At 37.4% G+C, this 22,134-nt stretch overlaps 1 protein-coding gene across 1 annotated transcript; it reads right to left on the bottom strand.

Moving 5' to 3' along the window:
- Nucleotides 1–5,205: 5,205 nt before the first annotated feature.
- Nucleotides 5,206–16,035, bottom strand: LOC114350999 (probable cytochrome P450 9f2). The gene is made up of 11 exons (XM_028302023.1): nt 15,809–16,035; nt 15,274–15,434; nt 9,829–9,945; nt 9,104–9,309; nt 8,428–8,563; nt 8,044–8,133; nt 7,559–7,774; nt 7,030–7,127; nt 6,301–6,469; nt 5,386–5,778; nt 5,206–5,262 (listed from the first exon to the last, which is right to left on the bottom strand). The coding sequence occupies exons 1-10, from the start codon at nt 16,015–16,017 to the stop codon at nt 5,612–5,614; spliced, it is 1,569 nt and encodes a 522-aa protein (XP_028157824.1). The 5' UTR covers nt 16,018–16,035; the 3' UTR covers nt 5,206–5,262; nt 5,386–5,611.
- Nucleotides 16,036–22,134: the final 6,099 nt, after the last annotated feature.

Genomic DNA, 22,134 nt, shown 5'->3' with positions numbered 1-22,134 from the left:
GTACGCCGCGCCCACAGATCACAGAAACTAAAGGGAGATGTGACAAGCGGACGAGGCCGGTGTCGCAGCAATATGCCCAAAAACAGAACACATTGCTCGTGAAAGCAATGATGACAGCAGCGACCTCATAATGTAAACAGCTTACATTGCTTGCGTAGTACTATAGATTATTCGAACGTTGAGTACTGATGCCGCAGTGGATAATGAGCACATTTTGATTTCTTTGTGAGTGTGAATTTCTAATGCGACACTGAGTTTTGAATTCAGCGCATTAGTTGGCATCTCTCTATATCTCTATGGCCGCGTAAGAGTAGGCGCACACCGTTGATTTTTAGTTGGCCGATAGTTGTGCCCGATTTCAAATTGTATGAAGAATCGGCCAAATCGAATCGGCGTAGTGTGCGCACTCCCATACATGCCCCTACTGATCAACAGCCCGACTAAACTATCGGCCGACGAAAAATCAACGATGTGCGCCTACTCTAAAACGACGTAGTTATGACTTGTGTCTTCAAACATTAACGAGCCCATTATTTGTAACATAAAATAAATGTAATATTAATACTCCAGTCCAGATCAGAAATGGGCAACTTTTCAAAATGCTCGTACCGAATCCACAACGGAATTACTATCTTTAACTTCGTATATTTGGCGTATATTGGCCTTAAATCGGGCTGGAATGGTTCTTAGACGCAGTTGGGTGGTTATTTGTGCATTTTATGATGCATTCGCTTTAGGCGAGGGGATGTATTACGAATGGTGATAGATATTTAATTGTTGTGGACCAGGAAATCTACAACAAACTGCCTGGTAACAAATATAAAATAGATGTCATCTTCATCATCATTTCAGCCACAAGATGTCCACTGCTGAACATAGGCCTCCCCCAATGATGCCTTTCTCCCGGTTGGTAGAGGCCTGCATCCAGCGCCTTGACCAACATAGAATTTTTCGATAGATCCAATTAATTATGTAACCTATTATTGATACCGTTTGATAGAGCTCGTAAAACACTTTGAGGATCAGTAACCAGTTTTTCGATATCTTGTATAGTTTAGAAATAATCGAGTGAGATCACTTATCGTTTCCACCCTGTGATGTAGAGACTACAGATCACAGAAAATAAACGAAGATGTGAAAAAGGGGGCGGGGCCAGTGTCGCAGTAATATGCCCAAAAACAGAACACATTGCTGCTCGCGACAGCAATGATGACAGCAGCGACATCATATGTGTAAACAATTTACATTGCTTGCGTAGTACTAAAGATTATTCGAACGTTGACTACTGATACCGCAGTGGATAATGAGCACATTCGAACTAACAGAATACATTCAATCGCACGTCCAGTGCGAATGTAGTGGTGCTGTACGTACATTACTTGCAACCTAGTATGCGAACGAATAGTAGCACTGAATGCGATGTGTGCATGACACACACTCTTCGCGACGTATTGTTTTTATTTCGATTACTTTGTGTGTGTATTTCTAATGCGACACTGAGTTTCTAACTCAGCGCATTAGTTCGTAGCTCTCTAGATATCTATGGTAGAAACGATTACATACGAGTTGCTATGGGAGCCATAATACGTCCCCTGTTATGGGTTTAAAGTTCGAATGGGCTAAAATTTTCGCAGAGCTTATGTCGTTTGTTATCAGATTTTTATGGCTGGATTTCGTTTTGTAATAAACTCTACCTGGATGACAGTAAATATCAAACTTATACGGGAGGGTATTAAATAAGTATGACGTAAAAATGCGAAAAAATGATTGTGTTGTTGATGGTACTTGGGTCAGATATTGTGAAATAATTGTACCTATACGGGAGATTAATGTAGTGTTGATTTTCAGTTAATATTGTTACTTTGAATAGTTTGTAATTGGAAGTTTGATATTAAATTACAAAAGCAACTTTTAACTTTGTTTAACGCGATATTGGTATAATAGCTAGTTAAAATACAGGTTAATTACAATTCTAGATGTAATTTTTTTCGATATCGTGTCGAGTCTTTGGAATTGGATATTTTTTGTTGTTTCTTACTCTGAGTTGCATTATCTTACTTTAACTATAACAAACTTCAAATACAAGTTAAGGTCAGCCTTATGTTGAGTTGCACCACCTAACTTTTAACGTAACTATATTATAACAATGACCAGTGTTTTTTGTATGGAGTTTGATAGACTTTTGACGTTTAAGTGCTACGTTGGTACAACTAAGCCTTGGACTGGCTACAAAAGTAAAAAAAACTGTCAAACTCCATACAAAAACACCGGTTAAAGTATTGTTACGGTTAAAGTTAGGTGATTCAACTCAGCCTCAGTGTTTTTGTTGGGAATATTTCAGCATTTGCCCGAATAAACTACCATATTTTATGGTCCTGAACACAATATTCCAGTTAAAATGCCACAAATCCCGTGTCCTCGTTTAAAAACGCTGATGGAAATGAAACTAATTAGCGCATTAATGATCACGCTAGTTAATTTGGCACTTTGCAAAGGCCATGCACACATTTCAACTGTATCTGAAAGTTTTAATTTAGATTTACATTAATATTTTTTAAACTAAAAAAACAAATGACATTTTTCAATGGAGCTGTTATAGTGCAGTTTACAATCGACTACGTACATGTATGTATAGGTTCGTTTCGTTACAGATGTCATCCTTCGACACACTTTCAGCCACTTCAGATTGCTAATGTCAGCGACTTTATTTCGTTTACGGATCCTCATTTCTGATTAGATCTCGTAAAGCACACAAAAATTACGATTATGTTTCATGAAGCGCTCTATTATAGTACTTACCAAAAAAATTATGAAATTATAAAAGTTTATTTATGAAATTTTGATACGGCATTAAGTTCGCCTTGTTGTACTTGCTTTTTTGTGTGTGCAAGAAAGATTTTAAATAAATAAATAAAAAGTTTCCCATCACCCACGCGTACCTTCCTCGAACCGTTTTCGAGAGATCAAGCGTTGCTATTTGACCAAAAAATTGGCCCACCCTGTTTAATAGTTAATCCTGAATTCAATCCGCATATTACCAAATGTGCGTGAAGCTTTACAGGCAACCGCAGCGCTGCCATATTATAAACGCCGAGTTGCGGGACTGCCACACGTTGATGAATCCATTATAATCTCACTTTAACAAGTTAATAACGGTACATCAAAAGCATAGTTTGTGAACTGTCTTGCTAATCTACAGTTAATAGATAATCCTTACCTTTAGGGCTTGGCCATATAGGTATTTTGTTTGAAGCTGCCTGATAAATGGTGTGTGAGTAGGAAGTATGTAATCAGTTATGTTGCTTTATAAAATCAATGTTGTTAGGTAACTTTCTTTGTAATAGCCACACTGATCTAAAGTAATTATTTATTTTAAAATTATTTGCACATAAAATATACACCTACCTACATACTAAATACCTAAACTAGAGCAATTTTTCTCTAATTGTATTACTTTCAAATCGTATTTCAGGTTTTGTAGAATTTTAGATATTAACAACATTAATTAATTAAGTTCACCACTACCTATTTTTGTCGTTATTTTGTGTGCTAATAAAATTTCAGAGAAAAGACTTTTGAATTGAAAAAAAATAAAGAAAAAAAACTCGAAAGTAGAGAATTCAGGAAATGCTGAAAGCTCGATAATTTTGACCGGGCAACGTCTATGCCCATTTCTTCTCCATGTGGCGTGTTCCTTAACAACATCCCGACATTACAGTATCTCAAAGGGCTCCTGTAGGATCAGATCCTACGCTTCCGAAAGGGCCGACCACGTGCCGGGATTTCCCTCAGGAGTTACAAATAATTATGGCCTGGAAAACACTTAATTTAATACAACCTTATAATTCTGATAATAACTCTATTTCGAAGATTTAATGATGAATTTTCCCGAAAATACCTGGCTTATTTTTTATCGACAAGCTGGAAGGTGGAAGCGAGCTTCACCCGGAATCCTCAACCACGGAGGAACTGGCTATCTTACCTCTAAGGTATTTCTCTATTTCCAAAGGTCCACGACTCTTGTTCTTCTTTTCCTATCGGATGCATGACATTTTATAAACAGAGTGTAATTTTGTTATGCCACCTGGAGGAAAAGTGCTCTTAATACTGTGAATAGAAAATTTTACTCAAAGAAGACATTCCTTTATTTTTGAAAAGAAAGAGAACTGCATACAAAGATTTCCAATAATATGCACTCGGGAATCGAACCGACTAAAATATGTTAAAATTACACCGTGTATTTTTATTGCATCGATCATTAGGGTAAATTATAAGGATGTAATCTAGAGAGATTTGTTACAGAACAAAGTTGATAAATCGACTTTGACTTTGACTTTACAGTTATGTTGCCCTGGTACTTACTTTTTATTTCGTCGTAGTAAAAAACGTAGGTGCGCTTCGAAGAATACCTCTGACATTGTAGTTTGGCCACCACCACCTCAATTTGTGAATAAACAGGATCTGTTTCCATACATAATGTCAATGCAGATTCACATTGTTCAAATACATTATCATATGGGGGAAATCAATCATACACGTGACGTCCTCCTCAAGAGGGTTAGTTTTTCTCGATTTCCTCATATAAACCTTATATCACAGGGAAAATATTCCATTTAACCGAAAGAATACCCCTTGGGCTTCTTATTATGTCCCTAATGTAATGTGATCGTGTCCCTTCTATGATCTGAGGATCGTGTATGAGAACGGACAAGTCAGATCTTCTGTAGCCAAGAAATCATTGTATTTAATCTTAACGGGCATTATAACACATTTTTGAAAAGCCTTATCGCGCGCGTCTCTGTTTCAAAAACCTGGATAAAAACTATCCTATGTCCTTTCCCGGGACTCAAGCTATCTCTATGTCTTTCATCAAAATCGGTTCAGTAGTTTAGGCGTGAAAGCGTGATAGACACAGAGACAGTTACTTTCGCATTTATAATATTAGTAGGGATTGTAGATCAATTGTATAACATGAAATCAAAGACCGCCTTGTCTTTTATGAATAAGGTAACCTATCTTTAGAACAAAACTTACAATAATTGGAAACTAATAAAAACATAAGAAGTAAGGAAATGGAAATTTTTATCGGAGATACTGTTAGAAAGGGCACTCAGTCTCTCATATAGTTACCGAAATATTTTTCGTGACAAGAAGGGTCAGGGTCGAAAGAGTTGAGTTTTAAAATAAAAAGGCGATATTAAATTAACCGTGTGGTTTATTGGTAACTCATGTTTGGCTTTTATTTTATTATAATTAACCTAAATTATTAAGTATGTTTATATCCGTTGTCTAGTACCCATAGTACAAGCTTTGCTTAGTTTGGGACTAGAAGCGCAGTGTAAAATGTCTAAGGATATTTATTTATTTATTTTTTTATTTATTTAAATATAAAATTAAACTAATTACAGGTAAGGACCATTTCTCAATTCATCTCATAGCATTGTAGGAACTGGGATAGCGTTTTCCATAAGAGTTAATTTGTTTTATGATATTGAAATAATGTTTACCATCATAAAATGCATAAAACTTAATAACTAAGATACACAATTTTAAGGCTTAAAGTACAATAATATAGGAACCTAACGTTACATTAGTTTACATTTTTCAATTTTTACATTCGACTCTCAAACTTGATGAAGGTTCCTTCCGCTGCTCGAATTAGGAACCCTTTGTTGACCAGTCGGATGGGGTCCATAGTTTTCTCACATTTCAGGAACTTGAAATTCAGGACTAAGAAGTACATTAGCACCTTCAGTTCAAGGAGTGCAAATCTGGAAGCTGAAAATAATAATATTACTTTCGGGAAGCTAAATATACAATACGGCAGTAGGTACAGGAGAAATGGCAACAAATTGTGTTGTAAGGCTTACGGGGACTATTCCCATCGCACGTTCTCACCGCTGCAACTCCTGTGTAGCCAGGATCTACAGCTTGACTGCCAATAAAAACCCAACCAGTGAAGGTCAAGTTTGTCAGAGGGAAAGTTAACAGTCATTGGACTCTCAACTAAATTAATCAGGAGAACATAGGAGGAGTTCGAAGTTAAGGTTCAACTTCCCTCCAGTGTAAAGCGGATGAGAGGTGCCAAACAAAGGTATAAGTAAGCTTTAAGATAAGATATAGGACTTCGAAGTTAAAGTTCGACTTCTCTCCATTGCAAAGCGGATGATAGGTGAAAAAACAAAGGTTTATGTAACCTTTTGGAAAATATAGGTATATTAATGTTGTGAGGCTTGTCACCAAACCAGGTGACCATGGTGTTTCTATCAAGAATGTAGCGACAAAGAACAATGCACCTACCAATGCAAGCTCTGGGTCCCATGCCAAAAGGCATAAACGTGAAGGGCTCAATGTTGTGTTTGTTCTCGTCAGAGAACCGCTCCGGGATGAAGGCATCGGGCTCAGGGAAGTACTTCGGGTCCATGTGGATCGCGTTCACCATGTTGTACACCACGTCACCTGGTTTCAACTGGAAGTCCATAAAAAACGTCAGAATTGTAAATAATTTGATATGGGATTCTTTTGTCACTTCATATGTTCTACTCGTAGTTCCTTAAAGGGCTTATACTAATAAGTATAAAAATGAACTTGAAAATAATGAAGATTGAAGTTCACGGAACCCATAAAAATTAGAGATAAAAAAATTCTTAACTATGATTTTGGTCAAAAGTGTTTTGAGTTGTCCAAAACTTTAATAAAACCTTCTGTGATAGACTTACGCCCGTATTCACAAACGATGCTTGCTTAAGGCTGGGTTGCACCATCTTACTTTAACTTTGACAAACGTCAAAAATCTGTCAAACTCCATACAAAAAGCACCGGTTATCGTTATAATTACGGTCAAAGTTAGGTGGTGCAACTCAGCCTAGGTGAAGCAGCAAATCGAGCGCACAGCGTTGAATAGAGTTCTGTGATTGGTTCGTGTGTCGCCCTATGCGTCCACGCGTACTGTCAGACCTCATAGCAATGTTTGAATACGCAAACTACATTTAGGTCCCTTTTTGGTCTACTCATAGAGAAATTACTTACGAGGTATGGCTTCCCTCCTTCCCTGGGTGGTGGCAGCTCGTAATGCTTCACGCATGTTCTGTCCATAAAGATTGCAGCACTCCATTTTCTTAATGTTTCTGAAAAATACAGGAAATATTTCGTAAAATTTTCATAACTCTTACTTATTACTTTTGTTAAAATAGTTTTACTTGTCATATCATACCAATACGCTATCTACCAATGGTAGTTCATCGCAGGATATATTTATGTATACCTAAGCCATTAAGGTCATAGCACACTTATCAACCCGGAAAGGGATCAACACCGTACTTATCATCTTTCGCTGCGCTGTCAATCGCGAGGCGAGGCGTTTATGTTACGGTGCGGATAAGTGTGCGTTGCAGTACGGACGGAGTTTCATACAAAGAATTCTGACCGCCTCGAGTTGACACGGTTACGATCCGTTTCCGGGTTGATAAGTGTTCTTCATCCTTTATTCTTTCTCTCCTACTCTCTTACTCAAAACTTTGGTACATTTGTAAACACCAGCTCTTCGTACATTACGTACCGTTTAAAACGCAATCCAAATACTTCATAGCTGGTATGTTCTCGTAAGTCAGCTTCTTCGTCTGCGAAAACTGTAGCACCTCTTCGTGCAGTTTGTCCTGAGCCTTCGGGTTCAGAGCCAGTTCGTGGATGCACATGACGAGGGTCGAAGCCGAGGTCTCGAAGCCGGCGGTGAAGAATATAAACACTTGGCCAACTAAGTCGTCCAGGGACCATTCTGAAAAAAATATAAAAAAAATATACAATTAGTAATTTATATTGAACTAGTTACTAATAGTACCGTTAAGCTAAAGATACCTAATACCTATACCTCGAGCTAAAGATACGTAGTGTGGGCAGGCCCCCACTAGGTGGACCGACGATTTGGTGAAGGTCGCGAGAAGTACCTTAATGCGGGCAGCGCAGGACCGGTCCTTACGGAAATCCCTGTCGTGTTTTTTTCTTTCAAAAAACTTTCTGATATAATGTTAATTCTGAATTACTTACTTCTCACATCGCCTTCGGTTTTAAGAACTTCTTCCACTGCTGCGAACCCGACATCATTTTCTTCATGGGTTTGTGTTGGTTTTAAATTTCCTAAAAAGATTATAATTTTATCAATAACTATTTTAATAGTTTAATGTTCATGTGGTACGGTACTATTCCGACCCTCATTTGAACTACGACATCAGTTTCAATGTTATTGAGTCTGCACCAATCAGAAGACAATAGTGAAAGCCAATCACATAATTATAGCAAATAATTTATCTACGCAGAAAGAAAAACTTTATCCCTACTACGGATAGTAGGGGTTTTATTAGGAATCCCCATATAGATGGATATACGTTGATTTTAGATTTTGCTAATTTTAAAAATATATTATTTTCCAACCTTTATTAGCTTCCATTAGCAACTGTATCATGTCCGGTCTTTCAATTTTATTCTTTTCCCTGTCTTCCATGGTTTTTGTTACGATGTGTCTGAAGAAATTCACCGTTTTAGGTGGAAACAGGGTCATGTTTAGTTTCTGAGAACAAAAAATAACTTTTTAAATGATGTTGATCATCTTTGGTAACGGTAGTATGGCATAGCAAGCAGTGTGCTTACCATGAGTTTACGTTAGGTGTTCTCGCTAGCGAGTTCGTAAAAAAATTACATTAAATGTATGACAGATTGTATAGCGCCCCTAGCGGCTACTTTAAAGAACTAGGTCTTGTAACTTTTAATATAGTCATTCCTGTCTTTTCTTAAGTTTAGAGCGATCAATTTAGCTAAATTATCATCATCAGACTTTAAAAGTCTACTAGCAGATTTAAGTCGCATTTTTACTATGCTAAAGTGAGCGACTTTGTGTCGTTTAAAAGTAGCTCTTATGTATTCGACCTGTCGATTCTTTTCGTGATAGCCATTTTAGAATGATGTAGCTACACACACTACTTGCTAATCGATTCATTGCCAAAATCATTATAGTAGATCTTATCTCGCAAAGATCCAATGCTATGCAAGTAAACACCAAGAGGATTGATGAGATCTAATTTAAGTGACAAAAGTGAAATTTTATAGTTACCTCGGTCAAAGAAGGGCAATGCAGAAACAGGAACAATATCAATTTCTGTTTTAAGTCGAATTGGAAGAGGGTCTGTCCGATGTTGTAAAACTCGTTGGTTTTGTCTACGAAGGAGTTCACTTCCAGACCGTACCCAGCTGCAGCTATGACGTCATTGGCGTAGCGACGCATCAGGTCGTCAACGTCTACGATTTCGCCTTCGGTTTCTGAAAGAGATAGATATTTAATTTAATTTCTTGAATTTTTCACAAAGTCAGTAAGCTATGCCTTTGGTACTATGCCCAATTGTCACTTGTTGTTTCTTTCGCTGTGTTTCCTCTGTAGCCAGCATCTATAAAATCTGACTATTTGAAACAGTGACCTTTGTCCAGCAATGGACATCATTTGGCTGAAAAACCCGAAAAATAACAACAGGTGAAGGTTTTAGACCTGTTTGAATCCTTTATTCAGTACTTAGGTCCTTTCCAGGGCGCTTAAACACGTCTCAAAAAGCCCTACCACTAGGTACTTCGGGACAACATATGGTCTGGTGCTGAAAACAAATGACGGAAGAAACCCAGTCACCTTTGTCCTTTCATTCAATCGAGAATATTTTTTCGTAATCGAAATTGGAGAGTCAAAGTGGCGGTAATAGATAGTTGAATATGAGTCAAGAAAAGCAAGACAGTTCTTAAAACTAATTTAGATGATAACATAGTTTTAAAATTTTGACAGTTTTAAAGTACCTTTCAAGTAATTCACAACGTTATTGCTGACTTTTATCATGGCGGGCACCATCAGTCTCATCTTGGACCCCGTGAAGGCCGGGCTCAAGGTGGCCCTCATGTCGCGCCATACTTCACCTGTTGAATGTTAAAAATTTAAATCTAATTAAATGTAAATATACATATAATATAACCCAAAGGTGACTGCCTGACATAGTGATCTATCAACGCACAGCCCAAACCACTGGGCGGATTGGGCTGAAATTTGGCATGCATGAAATTTGACTAGATGTTATGACGTAGGCATCCGCTTTCAGAAATCTAGGTTATACTATATACTACGAATAAGTAAACCCTTCAAACGCCCCGAAACTCTCAAAATTATATATTTCTCTTTTGTCAGATCTTTCCTTGATTTTTGTAGCACTGTGTGGAGCCCCTGTTATGAAGCACACATTAGTAGAATAGAAAGAGTCCAAAAAATTTTTATGAAATCTTTAAATTATCGCCGAAACATTCTAAATCAGTCGTACACAGATTCATTAAAAAATAACAATTTGCTATCTCTTTGCAACAGGCGAAAAATGTTCGATATTGTATTACTTTACAAAATTTTAAATAATTTAGTCGACTCCCCGATGCTACTGAGTAAGTTGTCATTTGTGTCCCGAGTTCGTCTGCCAGTGCGCTCCTCACGTAGTAAACCACTTTTCGTTACCCCGCGATATCGTAAAAATTATACTCGTAACTCATTCGTGTATCGTTCCACTAACGTTTACAATAAAAACTTCACAGAAATTGATTTGTTTAATGTAAAATTATCAAAGCTCAAATCCGTCCTTTTCAACCGACTTCAAAAAAAAGGAGGAGGTTCTCAATTCGACCCGTATGTTTTTTTTTTTCTATGTTTGTTACGCGATAACTCCGCCAATTATGAACCGATTTGAACAAATCTCTTTTCGGCGTATAGGTAATACCTCAAGGGTGGTCCCATTTAAATTTAATAATAGAAAAAACAACCCCCAAGGGTGGAAAATTGGGAATGAACTTTTTTATACGCAATATCTCCGCCGATTATAAATCAATTTGAACGATTTTTTTTTGTTGAATAGGTATTATCAAAAGGGTGGTTTCATGCGAATTTGAAGAAAATATTTCACCCCCAAGGGTGGAAAATTGGGGATGAACTTTTTTATACGCAATTTTTAGTTTTTTTTTGTGTTCACGCATTTGAAGTCGGTTTTATTTTTTTAAAAAGTTAATTATTAATAGTTTGGCTAGTGAATAGCTTTCCAATCTGTCACTATCTTTGTGTTCCTCATTTATTTTTCTGTTTTATTTTATTTTGTTTCCGACTGACGGCATGTCGGACCTATATCTACATATATTTCAGTTGCAAAAAGTAACTACACTCGACATCAAATAAATCGCACCTCCCGCGACAAGCATATTTAAACGTATGCATCCCCACTTCCCACCAATATTGGTACCATTTAAAAGCCTAGTTCTAACCTTCATTTCATTAAAGGAAAGGTGTTTACCCCAAAAATGTGTCTTTAGAAGAATCTANTTTTGTCTCATATTTAAGGAATTTACTATGTATCATGAGTAGAGTCTTCGTTTAAAAGGATGCGAACGATTTAAATTTCAATAGGTAGACAAAATTGATAATTCTTAATTATCAAATATTTTAGCTTTCTCTAGTAACACTGATATTATTATACTGTGACTCATCAAATTCATCATTGTCAAAATTATTGACAAATCGCGAACTGTCACGTCCAAAAAACTGACACGCGTCCGTCCTCCGTAAGCGCCACCGCGCGACTGATTGAGATTGTCCAAGCAGTGTTGCCAACGAAGTATCAAGCTCCCCACCAGAATTGACCTCTAAAACCACCAGAAATCCACTAATAAAAATCGCACCATCGTAATAATCGCTAAATTTTCCACTATTTTTTGTCTGGCAGATTTGTGGTCATTTTGAAAGAAAACAATATCGTCGATTTATCTTATTGTTATTAGGTAGGTACTTTGAATTCAATAAATAAGTAAGTACATGATGCGTTTTGTTTTTGTTAATTATAAAATAATTAAAAACGATTTAAAATTTCCCTACTTTCGGGAAATCGCCTTCACTGTCTACACTCCCCAACAAAATTGACACTAATGACATAAGATTTTTGCCTATCTCTAGACGAAGCGTTTGTATGAAGCACAGATATAGATAGATGCAGCATGTGAAAAAATTTGTATGAAGCCGAGCGTGCCACTTTTTAAACGTCATTAGTGTCATTTTAGCGAATTTTAGTGATTGCCGCAACGTAAAAATAATCGTATCATCGTACTGCATTCGCAAAGTCATCGAAAGATATCGTGTGACTCGATTCGACAATTAATTAATTCCGATAAAACTGATAATTTCTTAAATACAAAACCAAAAACATCTTTATTTACCTTTTTAAATAAATTAATTCTTACAAATCGTCAAATCTCGTTATTTTTTTTACCCTACCAGCATTTCAAGACAAAAATTGGTCAAGTGCATGAATACATGGATCAGTGTGTGTCTTATTGTTATAAAAGTAAGTACGGTTCCTTGTGATCGGTATGAGTGCACCACATACACGGACCATGGTTTTAACTCTTAGAGTACATCGCAGGATATGTATTAAAAACAATGCTACTTTATACTTCTTCTACTGCTACTTTATTCTAATTAATTATTTGTTACTTGTGCTGTTAATTACAATTCTCAATCCGTAAATAATTTCTTCTTTCTACCGTGTTCGTACTACTGTCCTCGTAAAATCATCGTAACCGATTGTTGTAATCGGATTACATGAACATCACTCGACCATGTATGTCCATTTGGACATATCGGAATGGCACGCTTTGACGATCAACTTGCTGCATCTACTCTAATCCATATCTGTGGCAGCAAATAAATCGCACCACCCGCGACAAGCACTTTCAAACGTATGCATCCCCACTTCACACCAATATTGGTACCATTCAAAAGCCTAGTTCTAAACTTCATTTCATTATAGGAAAGGTTTTTACCCCAAAAATGTTTCTTTAGAAGGATCTAGAGTCACTTCTTCAAAAAATAGATAGTTACGCTTGAGCCAACTTTTATGGCTATAAAACTGTTAAGTTGGGATTAATCGCCATCCATCTGTTAAAGAGGACACGTGTGATCATTATTTGGTTTTATAACCATAAAATTTGGTCTAATTGATCCCAGAGGTGAGCCCAAAGTGAGGTCTTTTTTCAAGTCACATTTATGGTATATGTTAATCATTTATTAAGAAATTAAATGTGTTTTTCTTTAAGGATATTTATTGGGCTTTCAAATAACACCAATATTGTTGGGGCACCATTATTGTGTCAAAAGAAAATCTTTAAAGTTCGCGTCGCGGGTGGTTCGATTTATTTGCTGTCGAGTGTACTTGGAAACAAGAACAAAAATGAATAGCGATGCAAAAATTATAAACCAAACACATACGAAAATTGCATGAAATAGCTTAGTTGGAGTTTTTGTTTTACAGTCATTATTTTTGATGGTTTTCCGGATACGTTTGTGTACAAAACCAAAATACTTGACTAAATTCTAATTAGGTACTACTCATCAAAATTATTTTAGTTGCCCAATATCCGATAACCTTGGAACCGGTTGCCTTTGTAATATCAAAATGTTTGTAAACACCGAAGTTAAAGTGTTTGTCACAAGAGTCTCTCTTTTCGTAGAAAAATAAATGTTTTCACTTCGTCATTTCAATTGAAAACAGATGCAAATCGAAACAAACAATACGGATTTAATTGTCAATTAACACGATTATTAATAACAATAACAAATACTATCAACAACAGCTGATAACAAGCCATTGACACTATCAGCTTGTGAACTTGAATTCTGTTATAATTATTTTAATTGTGCATTAGGATAATAAATAATGGTCACAGAAGTTTTATTTGGTTAAAATAGTTAAAAAGTACCATAAATGGACCAGCAGACACTATTCGTATAATTACATCAATACCTAAAATAGTCAGTCCATCTTTCGATAGTGACCCTGGTGACATTTTAAATCATCCTACATACAAATATCCTTGTCGCACTATAACTGTCATTCCTTCATGCCAACTACCATGCATTATTATAGTTATTATTTTAAGAGCATTTTCTGACTTCTCTATTGTTAGTGGAGATTTAGAATATAGTTTTATTTACTTGTCCTATAGGCAATTCTCTAGCTCCATGACCTCAGTAATAGACCAATTGACTTTAGCCCAGGATGGTCCCGAATTTACACTCCGCGGTGACCTTGGGGAACAGCCAATCAGATCTGTCCAATTGAGGAAGGTCCTCAAGTGGAGTCAAGGTCACTTTTCAATGCGTTAAGACAATACATTTCGTCTTATCAGTAAACTAGCTATGCCCGCGACTTTGCGCGTAAAAGTAGTTTGAATAAATTTCCCGTTTTTGCAACATTTTTCTCCTCGATAAATGGGCTATACAACACAAAAATAATTTTTCAAATCGGGCCAGTAGTTCCTGAAATCAGAGCGTTCTAGCAAATAAGAACTAGCACACGTGACATTGAAGGGAAACCATGGTTTCCAAAACATAGAAATTGCCATAAAAAAGGAGAAGAATGAAAACCAGTGTCTGGCCCGCGTTCATGCGTGTCTCGATTATCGCTGAGTGGGCGCCCTTTTGGCACAAAAATATATTTTTTCTTTGTTATTAAGGCTTGGTATTTCTGCTAAAGTAGGTANGTTTATTTGATGTTGAGTATATTACAACTACATAAGATTCCATAGTGGTTGGGCTCGATATGCCGTTGTCTGTGCACTAGGTTTTGGCTTGTTGTTAAAAATTTTAGTCCTAAGAGTGGCTCATTTGTAACCAATATTGTAATAGCTATAAATAGGCACTAATTTGGTCTTTAATCATATTCATCTTTACTATAGAACTATTGATTGTACATGACTGTATGTTGCCTTAAATAAATTAAAAAAAAAAAGAAAAAAGAAAGGATTTTACGAAACTCTACCCCTAAGGGGGTAAAACGGGATCCACGCGTACGAAGTCGCGGGCGGCTGCTAGTGTCATATAGTCAGATTATAGAAATTGAAAAACTTTATTGACACAGTATGTTGTATATAAAACAACAACAATACAAGAAAAACAATTACTGAGCCACTGCGCCAGTAGGCTCCCGCTCAGAATTTAACATGTAAGGGCATGTCAAGAAGCTGGTTTTCTGTGGACGCCCTTTCTTTTGGCATCGCGCATCCTTTCCTTTCGTTACATGCCTCCTTTTCTTTTGAGCCTTACCAGTGCTTCGAGACAAACATAATTTATGGTTAGTGCTAAGAAGAAGGTATCACAAATCAATTTATAATACACTAGACAGCAAATNGCCTTAAATAAAGATTTTATATTCTAATCTATTCTACCTTTCATAACAAACACGCTCTTCCCGAAGATGTCCTCATTGGATGGGAAGAACTCCTTATGATTCATGAAGTGCTCGAAGTTCTTCACTGTGATGTTCTTGATGATCTCTGGGTCCCGGATTATTATGACCGGGTTTGACCCTTCGAGGAAGCCGACATACCTGCAATTTTAAGAGATTTTGGGGATCTTTATACCAACATTGTTTTAAGTTTTCGAAGACTACGTTTAGGTAGGTATATCGGATTATTTAGTATCAACTTTAGAAGCACAACCCTCTACGTTACTAGAGGCAAAGTAAGGAATTGACCTATATCTACTCCCAAATCTCTACGCTTAACTCTTTCCTGTTCAGTGAACTGCTAAGCAATCATAAAAATTAAACTTCTATTGTGTCTGGACGGGAAAGTGTTAAATTCGACTAATAGACTAATCCCATCTTGTTCGTTGTAGTCAGGATCTAAAATTTGGACGCCAGACTCCCATCCAGGATAGATACTGTATCGTTTTACTGCAGTGCTGTTAGATTACGCTTACCTTTCTTCAGGAAACTTGTTATACACCTCAATAAGCTCATCAACATTGTGCCTTTTGTCCATCAAACTGCCATAAGTGTTCCCAAATAAGGGGTATCCCGGCACAAACTTCACATCTCTCTCACGCAAAAAGTCGTGCACCTTCTTTTGCTTCCATATTACATACACTACCAAAAAAGTAACTACAAATATCAATATTTCTATTAACATGACGACCGTTCGTTAGTACGTTTCCCAGTAGACTGTTTTGGACGTGTGTTGATTTGAATAAATTGATATAAATGCCTGGCTCTCACTGTTTACATTGAACTCTGAATAAATGTGATAAGGTTGGTATTTCTTTGGGAATAAAGGCTGGGATCCAATGGACACTCTGTTTACTATTTGCTCTACAGATTTATTATCAAACAGGTTGTGGGATCATATTGAAAATAACATTTTACGTCTGGTTTTCTATACTAGATTAAGTGAAGTACGCTCACATAGTAGGAGCACGACCCTTTCTACTTTAAAGAGACTGGATAGGACCTTTGGCATGACTGGATAGATATTTTGACAGTCAAGATCTCGTTGACGTTCAGAAGTCGTTCCATTGAAAAACAGTTCTAAATACGTATTCACAAGGGTCATTTCGATAGAACGATTACTCAATAGGATCGCAACTCAGCGATTTGTTGTCGTTGAAGTTTTGTTACGTGAACAAGGTTACTTACTGGGTAGGTACTCTCCCAACGAGGAGGTCTTCGCTTATACATATCTGGTTATGGGACCAATCCTAATCCCATGTTTCATTCATTGCAACTTACGAGTATGTATACGCAGGATTTACGAGTACATTTGGACGCCAGACAACCAGGATAGAAACTATCGTTTTACTACAGTATTTTTACAATACGCTTACCTTTCTTCGACGGATAGGACCGACGACCTCATAAAGGTAGCAAGAACGCGCTGGATGCAGGCTACTAAAAACTGGTCATTATGGAAATCATAGGGGGAGGCCTATGTTCAGCATCCAGACATCCATTTATATGGCTCATGGCTGAAGATGATGATGATGATTACCTTTCTCCAGGAAACTTGTTATACGCCTCAATAAGCTCGTCCACAATATGTTTTTTGTCCATTAAACTGCCATAAGTGTTCCCAAATAGGGGGTATCCCGGCACAAACTTCACATCTCTCTCGCGCAAAAAGTCGTGTACCTTCTTTTGTTTCCATGTTACATACGCTATCAAAAAAGTGACTACAAATATCAATATTTCTATTAACATGACGACCTTTCGATAGTACGTTTGCCAGTAGACTGTTTTGGGCGTGTGGTGATTTAAATAAATTGCATAGCTGGGAATTAACTCGTTAATCCGTTAATCGTTAATTAACGAAGTTAACATTTCTATTAACGGATTAACTTTTAAGTTAACTTTAAAAAATGTTAACGGACTCGTTAACTTCCGTTAAATTATCCTAAGTCCGTTAATCGTTAATCCAGTACCTACTATTTACCAAAAAGATACAGCAGGTACGCTGAAAAACGCTAGCAAAACGCGTTCTGACAAGTACGTTCGGGCTTCCAGAACTTCCAGAACCCATAACAACAGTTTTTGTAACCAGATCACTAACGTCACCACTTGTTAGTATGTGTGGGACAACTCTTGCAAATGAATTTAAGACCAGTTTTCCTCAACCGATTGGGCTGAAATTTGGTATACTTATGTAAGTACGATGACGATGCAAAGTTTAGGTACCATTGAGCTGGTCTGATGATGGAGTCATGAGGTGGCCATAGGAACTCCTAAATGAAACGGTGGCATCGCATCGAATTTGGGTTCGTTGGATTTGTCTTTTCGAGCACTTTAGTAATAGATGATGTCCAGGGTCCTGGACATTTTTGCATCAAAAATTTAATGCCGTTCACAGAATACATCTACCTACCGAGTTTCAACAGTATAACTCTTATAGTTTCGGAAAAAAATGGCTGTGACATACGGACGGACAGACATGACGAATCTATAAGGGTTCCGTTTTTTGCCATTTGGCTACGGAACCCTAAAGCTTTTATTCTGAAATGCAGTTATACGCAAACGAAAAAAATAATTGTATGTACTTATGCAAGGTTTATTATCATGTGTTAACGGATTAACGATTAACGATTAACGTTAACTTGCGTTAACTCTTGCGAAATGTAACGTTTTAACGTTTAACGAAGTTAATTTTTTTATTAACGGTTTAACGATTAACGAAGTTAACTATTTGATTAACGGTGCCCAGCTATGATAAATTGATATAAATGACTGTGGCTCTCACTGGTTACATTCAACTCTGAATTTATGTCATAAGGTCGGGTATGTATGTCATAATTTCTTTGGGAATAGAGTCAATGGACAGTCAATTTGTTTACTATACTACGGTTTTATTATCAAACAGGTTATGGGATCATGTTGAAAATAATTTAATGTTGTATGTAGATTACATATTTTCCATTAAATGATCGTTCCGAAAGAATATTTAAAAAATTCTCTCTACAATTTACTTAGAGAACTACATAAAAGTCCAAATATGGCTAATTACACACATACATTAAACATTACTTCTCTTTGCAACAGGTAAAAATCGTGTTGTCGCAACAGGAAAAACCGGGTAAGTGCTTTTATTATGTTATATATACGCGTCACGAAACAAGCCAGAGAAACATTATGAGAAAGGAAGCCGAAATGTACGTAATCAGGACAAACGCGGCTGTCATGCGTAGGGTTACCATTTAGAATTTTGAAATTGTGACAGACATTTCTAGACTAGCGGCAACCCGCGACTTCGTACGCGTGGATCCCGTTTTACCCTCTTAGAGGTGGAGTTTCGTAAAATCCTTTCTTAGCGGATGCCTACGTCATAACATCTGCCTGCATGGCTTTCAGCCCGATCCGTCCAGTGGTTTGGGCTGTACGTTGATAGATCACTATGTCAGTCAGTCAGTCACCTTTGAGTTATAAATGTAACCGTAACATTGTGGATTCCGTCAGATTATAATCTGACGTAGATAGATTACAATCTAACCTAACCTAACCCACTGTTAGTTTACAATCTCACGCGTTATATTATAAACTGAGGGAGTTATATGTTATAGACATTGTATGTCAACGCGAAATTGTGAACTCCCTCAGTTTAGAAGATTTTCAAGTAAAACCGACTAAGTGCCTCTATAATGTTGCTTTGAAATTATACAATCACACAATTACCCAAAAATAAGTTGATTTTATCTCATGACTATTAATGACCTTGTGGCTGAAATGATAATGATGATGGTCCGATGAGTCAGATCGATTACAGTTAACAAGCCTCTACGTTAACTGCACTTCTTGTGGACCACAAGAGAATAGAACTGTGTTCCAATGTTCCATCTTCTTGCTCTTTAACTTCAACTTTAAGCATTCACTTAGTATACTCTACAAAATATTTGATTTGTCTAGCAGCGGATGACCTTCAGTTGAAATTTAAGTACGCAATACATTTATTTATTGAGAAAGCACGTCCATCTTAGATTTAATCACTTCCATTAGGCGTGTTTGAGATAAAAGGCAGACTTAAATTAAATAAAAAAGTCGGTAGCACGTTACAAAAACTAGCATCCATAAAGCAAGCATAATTATTAATTGCTTACTTTGGGGCTAGATGGGCGCTGTGTGAAATTGTCCAAAGATAAAAAAAGTCCGGAAATTTTGGAACAAATGGTGACCCCAATTGCATGGGGCACGACTTGAGGAAACGGCAAATATGACATTTTTATTATTTAAGACGATGGGGAAGACGGGAAATGACAAGGGGAAATATGGGAATGATGAGGTGCGTTAATCTGAGACCACATTTTTAGGAATGTTCCCGACTGTCTCGTTTTCTTTTGGTATTTTTGAACGCCACAATCCTTTGTTTTGTAACACTAATCGTAACGGCAACCTCTGGGGTTACTGGAAGATTATAATTTGAAGACTAGCTTTGGTCGCCCGCTACGCGGGCTACAAAAGCTAGATCTGCGATGCTGGCCGCTCCGGGCTTCGCCCTACGCGGCGCTCGGCCTGCGGCCTCGCATTCGGAGCTCGGCCTTCGGCCTCGCAAAAATTACAGGGGGTGTTTATTGTCTGTCACTGTGCTCTTGTGCTTTTTTGACGCAACACAAGTTTAACTGTGGTAACTCTCGGGATTTGAACCATCGCTCGGCCTTCGGCCTCGCCTTTCTGTCTGTCACTGGGCTCTAGTCCTTTTTTGACGCATTAAAAATAAATCTATGGCGACTCACAGGCTTTAAACTATCGCTCGGCCTTCGGCCTCGCCTTTTTCTACGTTAGCTAAGCCCCCCTGCATACAATTTGTATGGAGAATTTAGTCCCTTTAGGAAAACGGGTGAACGCTTGGCGGCCATCTTGGATTTCCAAAATGTTGCATTTTTGCCTTAATCTGGACCATTTTCCGCGCCGAACCCCACTTTTACTTTTTTTCTAACTTCACCCAATCCCGTAAAACAATTCCTTAAAACCACCCATGTCCCAAAATTTTGAGTTTCCGTAACTCCCAGTGTTGCCAGGTCATCGAGCTAAAAATGGTCAAATGTCATTAGTTTGACCTATTTGCAGGAGGCGTCATCCAAATTTTCGACCGGAGGTCGTTATTTCAATTTTTTACATTTTTTGACCAATGGCCGCCAGCTCAGCCGCCATCTTGATTTTCTGACATTTCGGATTTTTCCTATAGTCTGGATCGTATAACCGACCAAACCCCATTTTTAGACTTTTCCTCCCATATCTCCTTCTGTCCGTCCTTAACCTTAAAAACACCCATGTCGAAAAAAATACTTTTCCCCATAGCTCCCAGTGTTGCCAGGTGATCGAGATGAAAATGGTCAAATGTCATTTGCACGGCCCCTTTGCAGGAGGCGTCATCCAAATTTTTGACCGGAAGTCGTTATTTCTACTTTCGACATTTTTGGACCAAATCTCCTAAGGTATGGCAACACTGGAGAAATTTCTTCACCCAAGCGAAAACTCTCAACAGGACACACAACCGCCTCATACAACTCGACTTTCTAAAGTGTTGCCATGTACTCGAAAAATGAATTCCAAAAATTCGAAATTTTCAACTTTTTACAAAATGGCCGCCCACGCCGCCGCCATCTTGATTTTTTGACATTTCGGATTTTTCCCATAATCTGGGTCGTATATGCGACCAAACGTCTTTTTTATTTTTTTTCTGCCATGACTCCTTCTGTCTGTCACTAACTTTAAAGACACCCATGTCGCAAAAAAAACTTTTCCCCATAACTTTCAGTGTTGCCAGACTTTTTTGATAAAAATGGTGAAATGTCATTCGGGTCCCCAAACGTCACCAGACTGCATACCAAGTTTTTGGAATTTCTGGAAATTTCCATTTTCTACTATCCGGGGCCGTGGTGGAATTTTTTCTACCAAAATGGTAGTTTTTTCCGATTCATGGCAACACTCGAATAACAGACCAACAATCGCCCGGAACATTGTACCCCACTCCGGCGTCGCCATCTGCCGGGAAATTGCTACCAAAGTTTGGGAATTTTTTGATCGCAACAAAATGGCCGACGGCTCAGCCGCCATCTTGTTTTTTGATAATCTGTGAATGGGGCTCTGAAGCAGACTATATAAGTCACAAATACCCAAAAGAATTTTTCAAAAACAATTGCGCATCAAAAAGTTACAGCTCCCTAAAAACACCCCGAAATCGCATTTTCAATCCAAGATGGCGGCGCGGCCATTTTGTTTTTCCATTTTTTTCTCACATTTTTAGCACACCTTGGCAACACCAACCAACCACCAAAAAAGAAAAAATTCAGGACCAGAGACAAAAAAGTTAGTGTCTCAAAAAATGCCGCCATTTTGTTTTTTGATTCAAAAAATATAAAAAACCTGGGTGTCAAAAAATCTAGTAAAAAACAAACACTAACAATTTTACCCCTCTCCCCTCTAAATACCCCAAAAATACCCCTGATCAGTCAGTGAGTCAGTGAGTGGTAATCGAGCTTTATATAATTTTGAAGATATAATGTAAAACATAATTATAACATAGACAAAAGTCAACTATACAGGGTGAAATTGTTAAGTGTTGCCATTTTTTAATTAGTTCTGTATAACAATATATTATAACTAATTGAAGATATAATTCTCTTATAAGTTTTACAGGATTTAAGACTTATTTTCGCACACGTTAATGTCTATTTAGATTTGCAGTAAACTGTGTGTGCGTATTTTTATATGGACGAAGTAATTATCCACGTGAGCCAATTACCTATTAGGGGAGAGTTCGGTATAT

This window comes from Ostrinia furnacalis, unplaced genomic scaffold, assembly GCF_004193835.3.
Source record: "Ostrinia furnacalis isolate ACB-3 unplaced genomic scaffold, ASM419383v2 OfSCF1066, whole genome shotgun sequence".
NCBI classification, from domain to species: Eukaryota; Metazoa; Arthropoda; class Insecta; order Lepidoptera; family Crambidae; genus Ostrinia; species Ostrinia furnacalis.
Note: the sequence above shows the minus strand (reverse complement) of the source record. Positions and strands in the feature narration are given on the sequence as shown.

Excerpts from the sequence above, each read along its gene's own strand:
- LOC114350999 (XM_028302023.1), bottom strand. The coding sequence starts at position 16,017 with ATGTTAATAGAAATATTGATATTTGTAGTTACTTTTTTGGTAGTGTAT. Across the intron at positions 9,946-15,273 it reads GAGCGTGTTTGTTATGAAAG|GTGAAGTATGGCGCGACATG; the intron begins GTAGAATAGATT and ends AACATTCAACAG. Across the intron at positions 9,310-9,828 it reads CGTTGTGAATTACTTGAAAG|AAACCGAAGGCGAAATCGTA; the intron begins GTACTTTAAAAC and ends TATCTCTTTCAG.